The sequence below is a fragment of the Tenrec ecaudatus genome, chromosome 2 (assembly GCF_050624435.1).
Source record: "Tenrec ecaudatus isolate mTenEca1 chromosome 2, mTenEca1.hap1, whole genome shotgun sequence".
Taxonomy (NCBI): Eukaryota; Metazoa; Chordata; class Mammalia; order Afrosoricida; family Tenrecidae; genus Tenrec; species Tenrec ecaudatus.
The window spans coordinates 214,892,871-214,915,291 of NC_134531.1; the positions used below are offsets into that span (position 1 = coordinate 214,892,871).

The 22,421-nt window shown below is 37.6% G+C and overlaps 1 protein-coding gene across 1 annotated transcript in view; it reads left to right on the top strand.

Annotated features, from left to right (window-relative positions):
• The window catches only part of LCA5L (lebercilin LCA5 like), a 64,571-nt gene that overhangs the window by 18,895 nt on the left and 23,255 nt on the right, over window positions 1-22,421 (top strand). Inside the window, exons 2-6 of the mRNA XM_075542278.1 lie at window positions 7,941-8,016; window positions 10,988-11,320; window positions 12,773-12,919; window positions 13,061-13,575; window positions 19,135-19,272. Of these exons, the coding sequence (XP_075398393.1) occupies window positions 10,999-11,320; window positions 12,773-12,919; window positions 13,061-13,575; window positions 19,135-19,272 (1,122 nt within the window). The 5' untranslated portion in view covers window positions 7,941-8,016; window positions 10,988-10,998. The remainder of the gene's footprint in view (window positions 1-7,940; window positions 8,017-10,987; window positions 11,321-12,772; window positions 12,920-13,060; window positions 13,576-19,134; window positions 19,273-22,421) is intronic.

Below are 22,421 nucleotides of genomic sequence, written 5' to 3' on the forward strand. Positions count from 1 at the left end.
AGCTGGAATTCACATGACAGAATTTTGCAAGACCAACAACTTAATCATCACAAATAGCTTTTTTTTTAACAGCACAAAGGGTGTCTATGTATGTTGCTTCTCCAAATAGAATACACAGAAATCAAATTGCTTACATTGGTGGGAGGACATGATGGAGTTGCTCAATATCAGCAGGTAAAATGAGACCAGAGACGGACTATAGAACAAACCCATCAGTTGCTCATATATAATTAAATTACAGGAGAGAAATAAAAGAATCAAATTGATGCAAGAAGAGACTCTGAAACTTAGTCTTGATCATAGAGTAGCTAAGGCAAATGGAAGAAATGATGAAGCCAAAGAGTTGAAGAGAGAATTTCAAAAGGCAGTTCCAGAAGACTAAGTAAAATATTACAATGAGTATGCAAAGACCTAGAGTTAGAAAACCCAAAAGACACTCAGCATATCTTAAACTGAAAGAAATAATTCAAACCTTGAATTTCAATATTGATTCAGTGGACAAAATATTGAACAATGCAGAAAGCATTAAAATGAGATGAAAAATATACTAAGTCACTGTAACAAAAAGAACTAGTTGACATTCTACCATTTCAAAAGGTAGCATATAGTCAAGAACTAAGGGTACTGAGGAAGTCCAAGCTGCACTGAAGGCATTGGCCAAAAAAAAAAAAAAATCCCCAGAAATTGTAAAATATATTCTAAGTAAGACAAGTGAACTGATAGAATATCAACTGAAATGTTTCAACAAGCTGATGAAGCCCTGGAAGCACTCAGTGGTCTATGCCAGGACATTTGGAAGACAGCCTCTTGGCTAATGGACTGGAAGAGATCTATATCTGTGCCCATTCCAAAGAATTGTGTCCCAACAGAATGTGCAAGTTATAGAACAATATCATTAATATCACCGCTGTTGAAGATAATTCAACAGTGGTGGTAGCAGCATACTGACAGGGAGCTGTCAGAAATTCAGGCTGAATACAGAAAGGAATATGGAACAAGGAATATCACTGCTGATGTCAGATGGTTCTTGGCTGAAAGCAGACAATACCAAAAATATGTTTGCTTGTGTCTTTTTTTCTCCTTAGCTGCACTTTTTAAAATCTGAATTATATTAATGGAAAAGGAATTAAAATGAGGTATTTTAGAATTTTTTCCTATTAATACCTACCTTCTACTGAGAGTTTGGCTCTCTAGTGTTCCTATTGGTTTTTGTATTTTGGTACACAGCAGGAGATCCATCTCACACATTTGACTTTCAAGATGTTATCCATTGTACATTGATTGGTGATTCTGGAGCGCTTGGAAGCAAAATCTATTTACTATTTTAATAAATAGAAAAAATATTCCTCTTTTATATTCCTTTCTCTCTTGATTCAGAATGGCTACAGAAGAGGCATCAACTGGGTGGACCATAGCAAACTATGGATAGTAGGCACTGAGAAGAATGGGAATTCCACAGCACTTCATCATGTTCATGTTGAACCTATATATGGATCAAGTTGTATGAACAGATCAGGAAAATATTGCATGGTTTAAAACCAAGAAAGTTCTTACCATAGTGAATGAAGGGGGAAGTGCAGAGTGGAGACCCAAAGCCCATTTGCCGGCCACTGGAGATCCCCTCACAGAGGGGTCTAGAGGAGATGAGTCAGTCAGGGTGCGACGTAGCACCGATGAAGAATATAGCTTTCCTCCAGTTCCTAAATGCTTCCCCCACCCCCCGCCCACTCCCATGATCCAAATTCTACTTTGCAAGTCTGTACACTGGTGCAGATAGGAGCTGGAGGCACAGGTAATCCAGGGCGGGTGATACCTTCAGGACCAGGGGTGTGAGGGGCGATACTGGGAGAGTAGAGGGTGAGTGGGTTGGAAAGGAGGAACCGATTACAAGGATCTACATGTGACCTCCTCCCTGGGGGACGGACAACAGAAAATGGGGTGAAGAGAGACGCCGGATAGGGCAAGATATGACAAAATAATAATGTATAAATTATCAAGGACTCCTGAGGGAGGGGTGAGTGGGGAGACAGGGGGAAAAAGAGGACTTGATGCAAAGGGCTTAAGTGGAGAGCAAATGCTTTGAAAATTATTAGGGCAAAGAATGTACAGGTGTGCTTTATACAATTGATGTATGTATATGTATGGATTGTGATAAGAATTGTATGAGTCCCTAATAAAATATTTTTAATAAATAATTACCAACCCCCCCAAAAAAAACAAGAAAGTTATGCATCAGAGTTGTATCCTCTGATCATATTTATTCAATCGTATACTGAGAAACCATCAGAGAAACTGGATTTTATGAAGAAGAATGCAGCATCACATGAAGGAAGGCTTATTAACAACCTGTGATATGCAGATGACACAACCTTGCTTGCTGAAAGTAAGGAGGACTTGAAACACTTGCTGATGAAGATCAAGGATTTCAGCATTTAGTATGGATTACAACTCAGTATAGAGGAGACCAAAATTCTCACAACTAGACCAATAGATAGGAGAAACATATCATGAGAAACAGAGAACATATTGAAGTTGGCCAGGATTTCCTTTTGCTTGGTCCACAAACAATTGCATTGAGTATATCTGCTGCATGCACAAGGCATCATTAAAGTGTTAAAAAGCAAAAGTGCCTTGGAGGACAAGGGCGCACCTGACCCAAGCCATGGTGTTTTCAATTGCCTCATATGCATGTGAAATTTGGACACTGAATAAGGAAGACCAAAGAAGAATCAATACTTTTTATTGCAGTGTTGGTGCATTGATAGTACCGTAGACTGTCAAAAGAACCAACAAATCTGTCTTGAAAGATGTACAATCAGAATGCTCCTTAGAAGTGAAAATGGTGAGACTTCATCTTATGTTCTTTGGACATACTATCAGCAGAGACCAGTCCCTGGATAAGGACATCATGCTTGATAAAATATAGGGGCAGTGAGAAATGGGAAAATCCTTGATGAATGGATTGATAAAGTGGCTGCAATGATGGGCACAAATATAGGAATGAACGTGAGGATGGTGCAAGACCTGACAGTGTTTCATTCTGTTGTACGCAGGGTCATTATGGATAAGAACCAACATGAAGGCCCCTAACAAGAACAACAACAATGATTCAAGTGGAGCCCTGGTGTTGTTCTGGGTTCTGTGTTGTGCTGCTAATTACACGGTCAGCAGTTTGAACCCACCAGATGCTCTGAGGGGCTAAAAAGGAGGCTTTCTGCTTACATACAGATTTACAGCCTTGGATCTAGCTGGGAAGCAGCAAAACCCACATGGAAGAAGCATGTATGATCAGACAAGAGATCGCGACACACAGAATCCAGAACAGATAAACCCCTCAGGAACAATAATGGGATTAGAGATGCCATGAGGGTAGGAGGAAGGTGGGGGAAGAAAAGGGAAACTGATTGCAATTATCAACATTTAACTCACCCCCTTCCTCCCAACAGGGGGATGAACAACAGAAACATGGGTGAAGGGAGACAACGGACAGTGTAAGATAAGAAAATAAAAATAATTTTTTAAAAAAGAAAAGAATTTATAAATTATCAAGGGTTCACAAGGGTGGAAGGGTGGGGGAAGAATGGGGGGAAAGAGGAGCTGATACCAAGGGCTCAAGTAGAAAGAAAATGTTTCGAAATGGTAATGGTAATATATGTACAAATGTCCTTGATACAATTGATGTATGGATTGTTATAAGAGCTGTAAAAGCCCCTAATAAGATGATTTTTAAAAAGAAGTAATTGCCATAGACTTACCACAGATGTTGAATTTTAGCATTTAATTTTGCAGTGGTAAGTTAGTTAGGTCAAATGTCCCTTTGGGGTCAGGCAGAATGTTATAGTGAAAATAACATTGAAGGAAGACAGAACTAGGTTCAGAACTCAGTTGTGCCATGCCCTAACTATGTGACCTTGGGCAAGTTATATTTCTGAGTTACAATTCACATCTATAAAATAAAGTTAGTAATACCTGCCTCACAGGGCTATTGCTATGATTAAGTGATCTAATGTATGGAAAACTCCTACCTTTGTGCTTTGCATCCAGTAGCTGCTGGTGGCCTTTATCATTATTTAAGCACTTTAGAATATTTTTGTAGCATCAGTGGAAGACATTATCTGTCCCTTCCAGAAGTGTTCCTTCAAATTGGAGTGATTAAGCAGTTGTTCCTGGTAACATAGTTGATGGGGAAGTAGACTGCCTCTCCAATTGCAATGCTCTCGCACAAGGCCCTGACCATGCCTTGATGCTTGTCTAGGTGACTTTTCAAAATTATAAAACCATCATTTGTTGACTGCTTATCCTATGACAGACACCATAGCAGATATACTCACAAGCATACTTTCATTTCCTCCCTTACTTTATGAAAGCAGTGTCATTATTCATAGCTTACAAATGGCCAAGATCACTTAGTAAAGAATGGACCCAAGTTCAAACCTAAGTCTTTTACCTTCCCGTTGTCTATGTACCCTTTTACTCTGGGAAATTTCTATTGTAGCTGTTGGAAAATTTGTCAGTGCTGCACAAAGAACACTCTTGAATTGGTTCCATATATTTGAGAGATGGATATACAAAGCCACAATTGTTAAACCAATAACTACATGGAGCTATTTCACATCAATATTAAAGTATAGCAGATTGGTCTTAAGGAGAAAGCTGTCAGAAAATGGAGCAAGAGTAGCACTGGCTATGAGGGTTAAGGCTATGTGTCAACTTGACTGGGCCAGAACTCTCAATAATTTGTCAGTTATGTAATGATAGAATGTGGTAGCTTTGTAATGATGTATTTGTCAGTTATATAATTATGTAATTTGACAGATATGTAATCATGTAATTTGACAGATATGTAATGATGTAGCCAGCCTCTATTTTGTGATCTATTGTGGTAAACCTTCATTTCAACATAATTCCAATTTTTGCATAGAACCTTAGTCCATACATGAAAAGAAAGTGTATTGCAATGTACCTGAATATAAAAGTATATCTGACAATCTAGAACAAAGGCAATTCTGTTTTCTAATATGGTAGAAAATCTACCAGAGCAATGATTAATTTATCCAAAACTGCTAGTATGAGAGATCTTTGAAGGAATGTTTTGAGGTAGACAAGAGAAACAGTTTTCATAGGTCATTAGCAGGGAATATTATAACAATTTCAGGTAGTGTCGGAAATAATTAAAATAAATAAATAATTTTACAGTTCTTTGTTTTATAAGATGAGTGAAGAAGAAGTTAGGTGCTAAACTCATGAGAAACTGATGGTGAAGAGGAACAGCTGCTGGAGACAAGGACATAAGAGGATTATAGCAGAATAATAGTCTTACAGCAACATGTATGTCTCTTGATATAGATGGAGAAGTTCTCTATTTCTGCCCATTGCTACATGGTTGAATGCATCTGGAAACATAGATTCTTTGTTTGGGGTTTGTACAACGGTAATTCAAAAAGTAACACTACAGAGTGATCGACCCCATTATTAAACAATAATATAAAAATGTGACGCTATTCTCTTAAAGCAACCAACCATCTAAGTGAAGCATGTGATCCAAAGACTATAAATAATAAAGTCCAAGAGCAGAGGAGGGAATTCTATTAAAGTTATATTCTGAGCACCAGGTTTACAGAAGGCTCAAGAAGATGGTGAAAGCCTAAAATCCATTAGTAAACCCTCCACAGGATTCAGCCTCCTTTGAATTCCCTCAGGCCATTGATCGGTGTGAATAGCTTTTCCCTCCGACAAAGTGCATCAGAAAGTGAATTCATAAAAACATAGGTTAAAACTTAACACCTTATCATTTGTTTTTATTTTTGTTTATCATTTGTTTTTACTTTTGACCCATTTTAATTTGTTCTAGTTTTTTATTATTTTATGCTTTGAGGTTTTTCTGTGTTTTGCTATTTATTGTTGGAAGTTTGGGGTTTTTTTCACTGATTTTCTTTATATGAAAGCCAGGCTAGATAAATCTATAGAGAGTGTAACTAGATTAATAGTTTACTGGCATCTTGACAGGAGAGGTTGGAAAAAATGGAGATCTAATAACAGTGAGTATAAAAATAAAGAAAATGTTCTACAGTTGATTGTGGTGATGATTGAACAACTTCTTAAAATATATCCAAACCATTTAATTGTATGGTACATGAATTATATGTCAATAAAAATTATTAAATGTGAAGCTATTATTCTTGACGTATCTTCCATGTTAGTCTAAGTACTTATTTGTCATTTTCGAAACATTTGCATTCTACTTGAGCTCCAAAACAGCTTCTCTTTTTTCCTCCCTCTCCCATCCTTCCGCCCTCATGACCCCTTGATAAATTATAAATTACTATGTTTTGAAAATGATGATGAAAACATAGGTACAAATGTGCTTGATACAATTGATATATGGTTTGTTAGAAGAGTTATAAGAGCCCTCAATAAAATTATTTATAAAAATGTATAAATACTTATGTGTCCATAGCAATAGCTTCACATTTTAAGTATTGTTGACAATAATTCATGTACCATACAATTGAATGGCTTCAATATATTAAAAAGAGTTGTGTGATCATGTCTAAATATTTATATAGAAGATATGTCCAGGTGGTGTTTCTATTTCTTGCAAAGAACTCTGCTCTTCAATTTACACCTTATCAAAATGGCAGTTTTGCCATCAGGAGACTCAAGTCATTCATTTTCAATGTACTTTAGGTTTGGGAACAAAAAAGTCTGAATGGGGATATATTAGGAGTATATGGTAAATGGGTAAGATCTCTCAATGAAATTGTAAGGCAGACCCTGCCACCCTCAAAGAATGAGCATTGTCATGGTGGTAAAAACTTTTTCTTAAAACTTCTTCCTATTAAGCCCCCATAATCATCTTGTGTCCTTTGAGAAAATCTATCAGAATTACCCCATTGAGATTCAAAAAAGTCACATAACCTTCTGAATTGGCCTCTCTACCTTGAATTCAAGTAGCCCAGCAGATCCCCTCAAAAGCCACTGTTTTGGTTAGACCTTGTGCTGTTGTTGTTTAAACCATTTTGTTGGAATAAATCCATGCATGTATGAACTAGAAGCCTTGTAGCAATTTTTACTTTAGTATGATTTACCTTTGTTTACAGATATGATGGTTTATTTTGAAAATATGAAACTTGAAAGTTGCAAAAAAAGGATAATCACTTACCTGCTGTTGGAGACTGGTTCCTTTGTTGCTAGGGTTGTTGTTGATAGTCGCTGTCACATTGGCTCTGACTCATAATAACGTTATATACATAAGAATGAAATGCTGCCCAGTCCTCTACCATCGTCATGTTTAAGTATGTTGTTGAGCTATTGTATTAATACAGCTCATCGGGAGTTTTCTTCATTTTCACTGACCCGCTAGTGTATCAAACTAGATACCTTTTCTAGTAATTAGTCTTTTCTAATGATGTGTCCAAAGTCAGTGAGCTGGAGAATTGCCTTCCTCGGTTCTACCAGAGCATTTTAATTCTTTGGAGTAGATGACAGGAAGGCAGTTTGTTAAAAGTGAAAGCACTAAGTATTAATTATACCACTAAATTACTAATAAAATCAGTTAAGACTCCTTGTTCTGGAAGAGTATGGACTACCTGCTATTTTTCATCAAGAGAGAATACTGGAGAGTTGAGTGGATGCAAACAGAGGCAAAAGCAGGTTGAAGGGGAAGGGGACTCAGTAGAAAGAGTGACAGAGCACTGGTGGCACAAAAGCCTGGCTACTAAACAAACACACCAGTGGCCATGCAGAAGAAAGACCTGCTGGTCTGCTTCTGTCAACCTTATGCCCAAGAACACCGAATGGGACCGTTCCACCCTGTTACATGGGGTTGCTATGGTTTGGAGTCAACTCCATGATACTCCAAAACAATAGAGTGATTTTAGATTTCTGGTGGGAAGGATTTGTTGCCAATTCACTTCTTTTTTGTTTTCTTGATGAAACAGGAACATTGAGAACATTAGATGAAAAAAAGAATCCTTCTAAAGACCCAGGACATGAATTCGTTTGTTTTGATCTAAGGTAGGCTGACATAAAAAGAGATTTCTAGTGATGTTATTGTGCCTTAACCCAGTAGCATTAGAGATACATTCAAAACATTCTGTTTTAACTAAAGTTAATTTTACTGATAAATATACATTTGAGATCCTTCTTGTATTTGAATTCCCATTCCTTTCATTTAAAATTCTCACTTTAGACAACTGAGAGACCTTATCAAGGCCGCATGTACATTGAAATCAGGATAAAAGCTGTGTTCAGGGTTGTTTCTTCTAGTAGCCATCTTAGAGCTAGACTCATTGTTCATCTGGAGGAGAACTTCCACATGAAACTCGTTCATTCTAAGGCAATTGTGTGTTTAACTATGGCCTTCCAATCTCTCCCACAAAGTAATCTTTAAATCAGGATGGTATACTAGATCTATTAATGCAGACATAGGGAGCATATATAGGAGAGAGTCTATGTAGCCAATAAGAGACACATTCACATCTAGCCTTGTTTGTCACACCAGAAACTCAACTCACTGCCATCAAGTCGATGTCAACTCAGAGTGACCTTACAGGACAGGGTAGAACTGTCCCTATGAGTTTCTGAGACTGTAACTCTACAGAAGTAGAAACCTCCATCTTTCTCCTAAAGAAAAGATGGTGGTTTTGAACTGCTGACCTTGCAGATTGCAGCCCAAGGTGTAACCTCTTCACTACCAGGGTACCTGTTTGTCACACAGAGAAACATTATTCACTGCAGTCCACAGTTTCATACTACTATTTATTCCCAATACCAAGACAATTGTATAAAAATAAAACAGTAGAAGTATATACTTTTTTTCATTGACTCATACACAAGACACTAGGAGAAACAAACTAAGAAATTACGTTAGTTAAATAAAATAGTAAGTTAAATAAAACGTGAAAGCAACCTGTCAAAGTTGTCTTTGGGAGTAGTTCATTGAACTGAAGTGAAAATTCTTACTGTTCAAGATAATGAATCAAAATAGCAACTGCAACAATAGCTGAAACACAGGAAGATTGCGAAAATGATGCTGGCCCCAGCAGGGTTTTGATCTGTGTACATTGGGTCGCTATGACTTGGAACCAACTGGGCAGTTCTCAACAACAATAACATTGTGTTTAAAGTCCTCTAAGTAGGACTTCATAAAAATTAAGTGAATCCGAAGTTCAAGAAGTGTGACTCTGTGTAGGTCCTTAATTAATTTTTTTTCACTTATGGTCTATGCTTACAATGGTTTTTAACTAGGATCACACCACCAAGTTTCATTGTTAGCTTTTTACCATAGTACTTTGAAAACTTTCATACTTTTTGTTCCCAGATAAGAATTTGATTTTTCATATTGAATAATTAAATTTGTAGTAATTAAATCAAGTTAATTTTTTTCAAACTTGTGATTTGTGAAAGTTTTTGTGTAGTCTAAGACATGTCTTTATTTTATTTATTTAAAAGCTCCATGTAAGTTTTACACTTGGTAAATTGTTTTCAAAAAGTCCCAACCCCCGAAAGATTATCCCATGCCAAGCAGACAAATTTTTCTGAATTTCTTCTTCTGCTACCAGGTTATAATATATAATCAGGGAAGTTATATTAATAATTGTCTAAATGCATTATAGAAACGAAGGAAAATTTTATGAATATAATATAAATAATTAATTTTAATTTTAGAACAAGTGTTCTAGAAAAACTAGTAATTAATTATATTTCCTTTATGTTTAATCTCAAAAGTACATGTTTCCATCTTAAATGAATGAAAGTCTGTGCATATATACAACTATGTCTAAGTTTACAAGTCTTGTATAACATACTAGGTATCCAAAATTACCAAGTTCTGTCATTTTCTTTTTTTTTTTTTTAGTTCTAACCAAGTTTCAAAAAATTCCAGCAAATAACAAGCTTTAAAGAATAAAAATGTAATTCATCACTTCCTATGTTGTTGTCACTGTTGTTAACTGCTAAGCTTTCACTTGACATGACCTGTGGATATTATCTCCCCAAAGTTGAACCACAGGGGTCTTATATTCAATGTAAAAAGAGAACTGATGTTTTGTTTTTTTGTTTTTAGAAATGCTTTAAAATAGTGTGTTGTGAAAGAATAAGAATGGTCTGAGAAGCACCTCATACATGAATGAGCCTGGAAGACATTATGCGGAGTGAAATAAATTGATCACAAAGGATAAATAGTTTATGAGACTACTCTTATAAAAAGTTGAGAAAATGTTTACACACAAAAGTAAACTTTCTTAGGTGGTTTACAGAAACAGGAGGGTAGAGGAGGGTGAATCACAAACGAGAAACTAGACATTTATTAACTTGGGAAATGGGAAAGGCAAGGTGCGTCATTATAATACGACCAAGGCAAACAAAGACACTAGGAAGTGCAAGGGAGTTACAGCAAAAATAAGTCAAACAATCCTACAGTAGCAGTAATAAACAATCATTGTTAAGCATTGCATACATAGGTACATAAGTAGATGCTCAAGCTAAAGTACAGAGGCAGACACTCAAGCTAAACAGGTATGAGAAGTCAAATGAGAATATATCCATGAGCATATTTATGTCTAGAAAAGGATTTGTCTGAATATACATCTGTGTGTTTTGTTTGGTTCAGCCAAACAGCAGACATTCCTACAAAGTGAACATTTATAGTCATGAAGAACATACTCCACAGCACAATCAATTACATAGGATCAAAAGGGCAGCATTTGCCCCAAAACAAATCTCAGAAACCAGAGAGGTACTCTAAGGAGGAAGTAGGAAGAATGCTGTTACATTGAGGAAAATTACAAAAAACAACCCCCAAAAAAGTATGTATAAATTGTTTAATAGAACAGTAATTTGTTTTGTAAACTCTCAACCAAACCACAAACTTTTAATGTATTATTTCACATTCCTAATGATCTATTTATGGGTTTAGAAATATGATAAAGCACAGGTTCATTTTAATGCCAATATGTATACATCCTAAAATATTTTCTTCTATTAGGTTTGTTTACTATGTCTTTGATTGCTACAACAAAAATAAATCTAGAGGAGCATTCTCCCAGTGTGGGGTTAGAGCACAATCGGAAATCTGCAGAATGCAAGAGGAGCCTAGGCCTGGATGATTTTCCCAGGAACATTAACACTGCTGAGAAAAGTGTTGATTATAGTCAGTCTCAGTGTTCCAGTAGAAATTCAAGTTCTCACTATGATTATTCAGAAGACTTTCTCTCGGACTGTTCAGAAACAGCTGTTAATAGAAATTACCTAGAACAGCCTGTGGTAAAAGAACAGAAGGAGAAGAAAAAACATGTTTCTAGACTCTCGCAACCCAGAGGTAAGCACGATTTCCCAAACAAATCAAATTTCTGGTCATGATGACATTTTTTGTTGTTGAATACTATTTGAAGTGATTGATAATCATTTTTATTTTGTTTTATATCATAAATATGCAAGTCATAAAAATAGAGGTATTGGCATATGTACATATATTTATACGGCAATACATTGAGGTAGTGCACAGATTTTGGGCCTCTGCTCAAGCTCTACCTAAATGCAAGAACACTTTGTTCTAATAACCTGACATTCTCTGATGCACACCCTCCCGGCACAATCGCTGACGACAAAATGGATACACAAGCAAATGTGGTGAAGAAAGCTGATGGTGCCCAGCTATCAAAAGATACAGCATCAGGGGTCTTAAAAGCTTGAAGTTAAACAAGCAGCCATCTAGCAGAGAAGTAACAAGCTCATATGGAATAAGCACACCAACCAACCTGTGGAATCATGAGGTGTCCATGGGATCAGGTAACAGGAATCAAAAGACCCAAAATAAACAAACAAACAAAAAACCACGTATTATTGAGAATTAGATGAGTTGGAGCAGAGACCCAAAACCCATCTGTAGACAATGGGATATCCCATTATAGAAGGGCCACAAGTAAGGATGAGTCAACCAGGAAGCAGTATAGCACTGATGAAACATATAATATTCCTCTGGTTCCTTAACGCTTTCTCACCCCAAACTATCATGATCCCAGTCCTGCCTTTTTTGGCCGGCTAGATCAGAGAATGTCCAAAGGTACAGATAAGAGCTCACAACACCTGGAATCCAGGACAGATAAACCCCTCAGGAACAGAAGTGGGAGTAGGGATACCAGGAACGTAGGGGGAAGGTGAGGAGAGAAGGAGAGGAGGGAGAACCAACTGCAATAATGGAGACATAGCCTCCCCTACCCACCCCTCCCCCAGTGGAAAAACAGAAAAGTGGGTGAAGGGAGACAGCGGTCAGTGTAAGACATGAAGAAAATAATACTTTATAAATTATCAAGGGTTCATGAGGGAGGGAGGGAAATGAGCTGATACCAAGGACTCAAGTGAAAAGAAAATGTTTCGAGAATGATGATGGCAACAAATGTCAAATGGGCTTGACACGATGGATGGATGGATTGTGATAAGAGCTGTATGAGCCCCCCAAAATGAATAAAATAATTTATAATTTATCAAGGGGGCATGAGGGTGGAATCCTTCTTAGAGGGATGGAAGGAGGTACTAGTGGAGTAGTGGGTTACGCATTGGACTGCTAACCACAAGGTCAACAGTTCGGAGCCACCAGCTAACTTATGGGAAAAAGATGAGGCTTTTGCTACCATTCAGGCTTACAATTTTGGAAACCTAAAGGGGCACTATGAATGAGTTAGAATTGACTCAGTGACAGTGGTTAGATTTGTATGGCTTCTTTCAGGGCTTACCCTCATAGAGCCACCATTGAAGTCATTTCCATTTTTAGCTCCTAGGTGGCCTTTGTACCAAGGATCAAAATACCTGGATTTCAGTGGATTCTTGCCTTTCATCTCAGCTGAAGAACCAAAGTTTGAAGCACAGACAAAATGTAAAAATTTGTCTCAACATCCAAAGAAGATGGTCGCCAAGTCTGGTGAGGCATATTGGCAAAGACAATCTTTTGAAATCAAAGTGGTATATGTAGATGTGTGAATGGAGGTGGGGATGGAGTCAAACGTGTGCATAGATAGCTCTGTCTATTACTAGTAACAAACTGGATTATCTGCTTACACAGGTCCTAAGGAAGTATCATCTGGAAAAAAGCCAAATTGGAATACATCTTTTTTAAATGCTCAAACCAATACAGTTATCCAAAGAAGAGATGTTATGGCTCATCGCATATTGTCGGCAAGGCTCTGTAAGATTAAAGAACTAAAAAATGATTTAGCCGATCTACATCGTAAATTGGAAGCAACCGTCATAGAAAACCAATTTTTGAAACAACTTCAGTTTAGGCACTTAAAAGCTATAGGAAAATATGAGAATTCACAGAATAATCTCCCTCAGATTATAATTAAACATCAGAATGAAGTGAAAAATCTAAGGCAGCTACTTAGGAAATCCCAGGAAAAGGAAAGAATGGTGTCTCGGAAGCTTCGAGAAGCCGACAGTGAGCTATTGAGGACGAAGGATGCCTTGCAGGCACTGCAGAAACTTTCTGAAGATAAAAATCTGGCAGAGAGGGAAGAACTTACTCAAAAGTTAACTGTTCTTACAACAAAATTGGAAGCAAATGACAAAAAAATACAGGTGTGTATTCCAGAGGCTTGGCACAGTTGAGGTGCCCCAAGTCACAAAGAAGGGCGTGCCCAGGACTCATACTCGCCCTCCCAAACCAGCATTACAAACTGCCGTGCCAGAGGCCTCGCCAAATAAACTTAGGGGCTGAGGGTCCAAACCAAACTCAATCCTCGAGTCGATTCTGACTCTTAGCTGCCCTAGAGAGGAGGGCAGACTGCCCCCGGGGGTTTCTGCGCTGTGAATCTTTAAAAAGGAGGGAGTAGAAACCTCCACCTTTCTCCCATAGAGTGGCTGGTGTTATTGAATGGTCCACCTTGTAACCTGTAACCCACTATCCCAGCAGAGCGCCTCAGAGGGGAAATAGAGAAAGGACCAAACTGGAAAGGCTTTGTGGTGATAGTGAGCAACGACTCATTCTGTGACTCCCGCTCCCTCTGCCATCAATTTGATTTTAACTTACAGCCACCCTATGGAACAGAGTGTCCTGCCCCTTTGGGTTTCCAAAACTTTCAGTCTTCACAAGGCACAGGAACCACAGCTGGTGAGTTCGAACCACTGACCTCCCGGAACTCACTAAGCCACCAGGGAACCTTTCATTCTATGACTAGGCTAATTTATCTGGAAATGATCATTTCGAAGCTGGCTCAGTTACACGTTTTATGGGAGTTTTTCTTTTTTTTTTTAACATTTTATTAGGGACTCATACAACTCTTATCACAATCCATACATATATATACATCAATTGTATAAAGCACATCTGTACATTCTTTGCCCTTCATGGGAGTTTTTCATGTGCAAAAAAAGGTTGTGTTGTGTTGTGCCAGGTCTAGAAATTACCCATCTACCTCCAACTGTTTGTTGATTAAAAAAAAATACTTCCCTTATACCTAACTGGTGTACCTGTTCAGCTCCTTTTCTTTCATTCTCCCTCATAAATTCTGCTAATTATTACAACACGCACATTTTTAGAATATTAGATTAGGAATTTTTCCGAGCTAATAATGTTCTTGCACGTAGCCCTCGTCATGTAAGCTCTGTACTGCTAACCACAACACCAGTAGTTCAAACCCACCATCCATTCTTCTGGGGAAAGATGAGGCCATCTGTTCCAGAAAGATTTAGTCTTAAGCTGAACAAGGAGATACTGCTGTGTGATTTAAAATCAGAAAAGGCATGCTTCATGACGGTAGCTTTTTATCATACTTATTCAATCTGAATGTTGAGCAAATCACCGAAAAAATGCAGAACTTGTCAAGATTGGAAGACTCATTATCAACTTTGAATGTGCAGATGACACAACCTTGCTTACTGAAAGTGAAGGCGATTGAAGCATTTATTAAGAAAGATCAAAGACACCATTCAATATGGATTGCACCTTGTCCCAAAAGCAACATCACCATAAATGGGAAAGGGGTTGAAATTGTCAAGGATTTCATTTTTCTTGGGTCCACATTCAACACCCATGAGTGCAGCAGTCAAGAAATCAAACAACATATTGCAGTGGGGAAACTGGCTGCAAAAATCAACTTTAAAGTGTTTAAAAGCAAAGATGTCATTCTGAAGATTTAAGATGTGCCTGACCAAAGATATATTTTCAATCACCCCATATGCATGTGGAAAATGGACAATGAATAAGAATGATCTAAGAAGAATTAATGCTTTGAAATTGTGGGGTTGGTGAAGAATATTTAATCTGCCTTGAAATGCCAGAAGAACAAACAAGTCTGTCTTGGAAGAAATACAGCCAGAATGCTGTAGAAATGAGTATAACCAGACTCCATCTCATGTATTTTGTTCATGTCATCAGAAGAGACCAGTCCCCGGAGAAAGACACCGTGCTTAGTAAAGGGCCAGCAAAAGGAAAAAAGCCTCAACAAGATAGACGGGCACAATAGCTAAAATAATCAGCTGAAGCATAGCAATGATTATCAGGATGGTACAGGATAGGGCCATGTTTCTTTGTTCTTTTGTACATGGGGTCGCTGTGGTGTCAAACTGACTAGACAGCACCAAATATATCAAAAGACTTGGTAGTATAGAAAAACTATTTGGCTGTAGGAAATTTGATGTCAGGGAGGGAGGAGGAAGGGAGAAACATTTTTTTGTGAGCCCAACCATATAGGTGTTGTGTCCCTTTGAGTCAGCTCTGAATCCTAGTGGCCTTATTTGTGCAAAGCAAAATGAAATACTGTCTCATCTTGCACCATCCTCACAGTTGTTGCTATATTTGAACCCATTGTTGAAACCACTGCGTCAATCTCTCATTGAGGTCTCTCTCTTTTTCACTGGCCATCTATTTCCAAGGATTGGTCCCTCCAGATAGCGTGTTCAAAGTAAGTAAATGAGTCAAGGTCTCAGCATCCTTCTAAGAACCACTCTGACTGTACATGTTCTTCCTCCAAAGCAGATCTTTTTTGTTCTTCTGGCAGTTTACCGTGTATATGTAATATTCTGTGCAAGCACCACATTTCAAATGTGTCCGTTTTTTTAGTCTTCCTCTATCTTTGTTCTGCTTTTATTTGCATCTGAGGAAATTGAAAATACAATGGCTCTGGGGCTTGATCAAGTGCAATGTAGGCGAAAGGAATTACTAAAAGCCAAATGAAGGTCGAACATGATAGTGAGACAAGAGAAAAGTAAAAGGAAATAGAGGAAATAATTGGGAGGCAAAGGACATTTACAGAAGCATAAATACAGGCACGTACATATGTACATATATTTTATATAATGATAGGGACACAGATCTATGTACATATATTTATATGTTAAGTATTAAGGTAACAGATGGACATTGGGCCTCTACTCAAGTACTCCCTCAGTGCAAGAACGTTTTGTCCTAATAACCTGGCATTCTGTGATGCTCACCTTCCTGGCACGATCACTGAAGAAAAAGTGGGTTCATAAGCATATATGGTAAAGAAAGATACAGCATCTAGGGTCTTAAAGGCTTGAAGAAACAAAAGCGGCCCTCTAGCTGGGAAAGAACAAAGCCCCCATGGAAGAAGCACACCAGCCTGTGTGATCATGAGGTGTCCACAGGATCAAGTATCAGGCATCAGAAGACCCCAAACAATCATATCAATGTGAGTGGGGGAGGGGTGTGGAGTGGAGACCCAAAGTCCATTTGTAAACAGTTGTCCATCTCCTCACAGAATGGTCAGAAGGGGCGGGCAAGGCAGCCGGGATACAACATTCCTCTAGTTCTTTAATGCTTCTTCCCCACCACTATCCTGACCCCAGTTCTACCACACAAATCCAGCTAGACCAGATCATGTACACTGATCCAGATAAGAACTCTCAACATTCCCCACCCCCAGCCAGTCCTGGGACTTTGGGGCTTGGCTCAAGGGGAGTCCCTCTGGGACACAGGGGTTCAGTGAATGGTATGACTCTTTGCTGGGCATGCCTACACAGTAGGGTATGCTGCCCCCCCCACCAGGGTTTCCCGTATGGGCTCCAATAAATTTCTTTCCTTTTGCTTAAAAAAAAAAAAAACTCTCAACATATGGAATCCAGGACAAATAAATTGCTCGGGAACAATAATGGGAATCACAATACCATGAAGGTAGGGGGAAGATAGAGAAAGGGGAACCTATCACAATGATCAATACATAAATACACACCCCACTCACCCAGGGTGACAACAGAAACATGGGAGAAGAGAGACAACAAACAGTACAATATATAAAAATCATTTATCAAGGGATCATGAGGGGGGGATGAGAAGCTGATAGATACCAAGGGCTCAAGTAGAAAATTTTTTAAAAGGATGATGGAAACATGTACAAATGTGCTTGACCCATGGATTTATGGATTGTTATAAGAGCTGTAAGAGCCCTCAATAAAATGATTTGTATACATATACACACACACACACCATGGCTCAGATCAGGTGCACCTAAGTCCTTAAATTGACATCTTCTTAACATTGAAAATTGTCTTTCGTACAACATGAAGAGTATAATCAATAGCACTGAATTATACATGTAGAAGTTATTTAATTGAAGTGTTTGTGTATATTTTTGCCAATATTGACAAAAATAGTCACATGAAGAACAATAAGTACATGGAAGAAGAAAATATTCTAAAGTTGATTGTGGTAAGGATTGTGCAACTCCTCTTGATATGATTGAACTATTGAATTATGTAATATGTGGGCAAAGTGCCAATGAAACTGTTAAAAGAGAAAGAAAGTTGCCTTGTTCAGCAAATTTTCCCCCATGCAATGCACCATTAATTAATTTCCAGGGGCCCTGACTGTTGAACCAAACAGAATCAAATATTAGACAACTTTTATTTCTTTGCCATTTAGCATGACGTTTTTTGCAGGTCCAAGTTCAGCATGAACTTCAGTACATACTATATTCTTTGGTCTTAATCAGAAAGTGCTTCAAGTCCTCTTGGCTCCAGAAAACAAGATGATTATGGTACTTGTTAGGTGTCCTCATGTCACTTCTGACTCAGCAGCCTCACGTACAACAGAATGAAACACTACCTGGTCCTGCCACATACTCACTTTTTTTTTTTTTTAGTATAAATCAGTTGGTGGGGTGGGGGGAGCTCTTACAGCTCTTGTAACAATCCATACATCAATTGTATCAAACATATATGTACATATGCTGTCTTCATCGTTTCAAAAATATTTTCTTTCTGTTTGAGCCCTTGGTATCAGCTCCTCTTTTTTCCCTCCCTTCCTAATCCTCCCACACTCATGGACCCTGACAAATTATAATTTTTTTTCACATCTCACACCACCCACTGTCTCTTTCTGCTCACATTATAATCACAATTTTTATGTTTGAGCCCATTATTGCAACCACTATAACAATCCATCTCATTAAGTGTCTTCATCCTTTTTTCTGCTCAAGCATAATGTACTTTTCCAGAGACTGATCTCTCTTGATAACATGCCCAAAGTACATGAGACAAAGTCTCGCCATCCTCACGTCTAAGAAGTACAATGGCTATGCTTCCAAGCCAGATGTACTTGTTTTTCTGACAGTCCATTTTACTTTCATTCTCCTTGTTTTACACTACCATAATTCAAATGCATCCATTTTCCTTTATTCGGTATCTATCTTTCACATGCATATGAGGTGACTGAAAATAACATGGCTTGCGTCAGGCACACCTCAGTCTTTACTTTCCAACACTTTAAAGAGGTCTTGTGCAGCTTATTTACCCCGTGAATTGTGTCATTTGATTGGTAACTGTTGTTTCTATGAGCACTGATTGCGAATCCAAGCAAGAAAAAATCCTTGACAATTTTACTCTACTTAAGATGATTTTACCTACTGGTCGAATTTAGAGGGTTTTTATTCCCTTTACATTGAGTTGCAATCCATACTGAAGACTGCAATCTTTTATCTTCCTTTAGCTTTCTATTTTATTTATTTATTGGTTTATTGGTCATAACGTGAATCAAATATATGTTTTCTGTACAAGGCATTATACTAAAAATAGTTAGAAATTGTTCACTTTTTATAAATATAGTTATTTCCATGATAATAGAAGTTTTAAATAATACTAAATTGGATACAGAATAGTTGAAATATATGCTGTTTTCAGAACTTGGAAAAACAACTGAGGTTGAATAAGAAAGCCTTTAATCGGCAGTTGGCTATTGAGAACCGGAAGACATTAGTAGCTCAAACAGCTACAAAGGCTCTACAAATGGAAGTAAAACGCCTTCTTCAAAAGCTTAAGGTATTCCTTTTCAAACAAAATGTAAGAAAAAGTGTGAAATTCTCAACATATCAAAGCTATTGGTGCCTGCAATATCTTTAATGTTTTAATTCATGAGTATATGAATTAATTTCTCAAATTAAGTTTCTTCCCTACAGAGAATCTGAAATTATTTAAATTGTGTTAGTCTGGGTAGACTAGAGAAACAAATTCATAGAGACTCATATGTGAATAAGACAGAGGATTATACACAAGAGCAATTAAATATTGAGAAAACTTCCCAGCCCAGGCCAGATATTAGCCCATATGTCTGATACCAATCTATAAAGTCCTCTTCAGACTCAACAAAACACATTCAATGACATTGAATGCAGGAAGATCACAGGCCAGTGGGTTGGAAGTCTTCTGGATCCAGTGGTAGTGTAAGCATCTCAGCGCTGGTAGGGTCTACCTACATGGCTTCTCTGTCTCCAGAGGTCTGGTTGCATCAGGTTAGGTCCATGTGGCTTCTCCAGCTCCCAGGACATAGTGTCATGTACCTTGTCAGTAGAGCAGCATCTCAGGGCGTGAGTCTTGTCACTCCAAGGGGGTGAGCAGAGAGAGGCTCTTTCTCCCCTCCGAGGAGGAAATCCCGGATTTCCCAGAATTCTCAGGAGAAGGCCATGACCACACAGAGGCGTCATTGGCTATGACCAGATTGACAGACTAGACTTCACCCCTTCACTCTTAATTTTCAAATTGATAGCAGATTATGTAACTACCACATAAATGTATTAAAGAGCAAAGTGAATGTATAGTGTAGTTACAAAATTAACTTTCTCTTCTATTAGTAAAGCCTTTTGTGTTCCAAATAAATTAACTTCTACTTGAAAGGAAACGACTTTTCCCCCACGTGTATCTCCTAAAGGCTCTACAAATAACACATCTTATTTTCATTTCATCACATAAAGCAATCTTACTACATTTTTTCCTCACTTAAATGTAACTCAAACGTTTTTAAATTTAAAAATTAACTCATGACATTAAAATATTATAACTGAAATGTTTTACCTTAAAATACTTAAAGGTATTTGAGAATGATGGTGGCAACAAATGTGCAAATGTGCTTGACACAATGGATAGAGATGTTTGCATTGTGATAAGAGTTGTACGAGCCCCCAATAAAATGATTTTTTTTAAAAAGAAAAAACTAAGGTAAAATTGAATGCCTCATACATTTATTTATCTATTTGGTGAGGGAGGAGTGGGTAGAATGGAAGTAGGAATCTTTGTTTCTCTGTGTTTAAGCTCCTCACCAGAGTCCTACATGCAACCACAGTTGTAAGCTATGGTGATGAGTTTAACACAGTGAAAATATGAGGCATAGGAAATTTTTAATATTTACTGTATTTTCAGGAAAAATTTACATAGGATTTATGTTTCCATTCTATAATATGTACACAAAATGTTCAGTGACATTAGCTACTATCTTCACTATATGAACATTCTTAATATATGTTCTGGTTGTTCCATTTCTATTAGTCTAGTTTCCCTGTCTTCTCACATTCATGTATTTGTTTTAAAGTAATTTTTCAATGTTTGCTCACATACAGAATTTTTCTTTGAAGGAACACAGTTGTGACAGATGATATTCTTTATTTTGTGAGCCAATCTGTTATCTGGCTAAAACATAACCTCGAGGACTAGTTTCACTTCAAGATTTGAAGAGTATCTAGGAAAATAGTCTCAGGGAATTGTCCAGGGTCAACTAGCCTAGTAAGTGAGCTGCTGGTGGTTGTGTTTGTTTTTCTTGTATTTTGTTGTTTGGCTTTTTTACAATTTGATGTTCTTATCCACATTTTTCTCCAATTTTATAAGGGACCGTCTCCTGTGGCCTTGATCAGAATGGTCAGTAGTGGTAGCCAGGCATCTATTTCTTCTGTTCTTAGAGCTTCCAGGCTATGTTTCACATAGACTCTTAGTCCTGTAGATTAGTTTTTTCCTCTTAGTCTTTGGTTTTCTTCCTTCTCTTTTGCTATGGAAGAGTAGAGACTAATGGTGTATCTTAGATGGCCACTGGTAAGCTTTAAAGCTCAGAAATACTACTCACCAAACTAAGATACAGAACATAAACTTTATGACCTATGTTGTGCCTATTGACCAAGATGTCTGACCAAGCTATGATCCTAATCCTTCAAACCAAGGAAACTAATCCTGCAAGATGTTTCGTTGCAGCTAAGACTCTCCTGTAATTTTGCTCCCTCAGTGCTTTATTTTATATTAGGTTAAGCCAAAAAGTATTGCTACTAAAGTATAGAACGCTATATTAAATAGAAATATCAACCTGTGAAGGTATGATTCCTGGGTGTACCCTCAGTCTAGGCACGCACATTTCTGAAGGTAGTCTTTTCATCTCTCTAGCCCTTCCCTGAAGACCAGGTAACTTTTTGATTTATACTATGTCAACACAGTTTTTGGCACCACCAAGGGACTCAAACTGCATTCTTTTTAAACAGTGATTTCTGAGTTTTGAGTAACCTCAAAATCTTCTTTACTTTTGGGGGAGCAAAAGTCTGAAGAGGCAAGATCAAGGTTGTAAGGGTGGTTGGTGTAAGACTTCCCGTCAAAATTCCCTTGCTACACTTGAAGAATAGGTGCATTTTCATAATGAAAAAAAATTTTAAACTCCAGTACAATTTTTATTATCTTTTTCTCACCAGTATAGTATTTAATTTTCTTAAAACATCTGAATAATAAGCCCCATGATCAACCTGAGATAATCTAATGACATTACAACTTTTCAATTCCAAAATGTAGTCAACAAAACTTTCTGAGCTAACCTCTCTGCCTTGAATTTAGCTAGCCAACAGATCCTCTTAGAAACCACTATTTTGATTAGAATTTGCTCTCTGAATCCTAATGGTAAATCCAAGATTTGCCCCAGGTTATGATTCAGTCCACAAAATCGTCTTTATAACTTTGATCTTGCTTAAAAAAACTGATGAAAAGATCAGCTCTTTTCACTAGCTGAACCTCAAGCAATGCTTTGGGTACCCATCAGGCCAAAAGTTTCCTGAGGCCAAAAGGTTCATTTAACGTTGAAAATTTAAGATCCCAGTAGCTATTGCATGAATGTAATTCTATAGTCTTACACCTTCAGTCACAGTTTCATTTTTTTTTCTTTATTCATT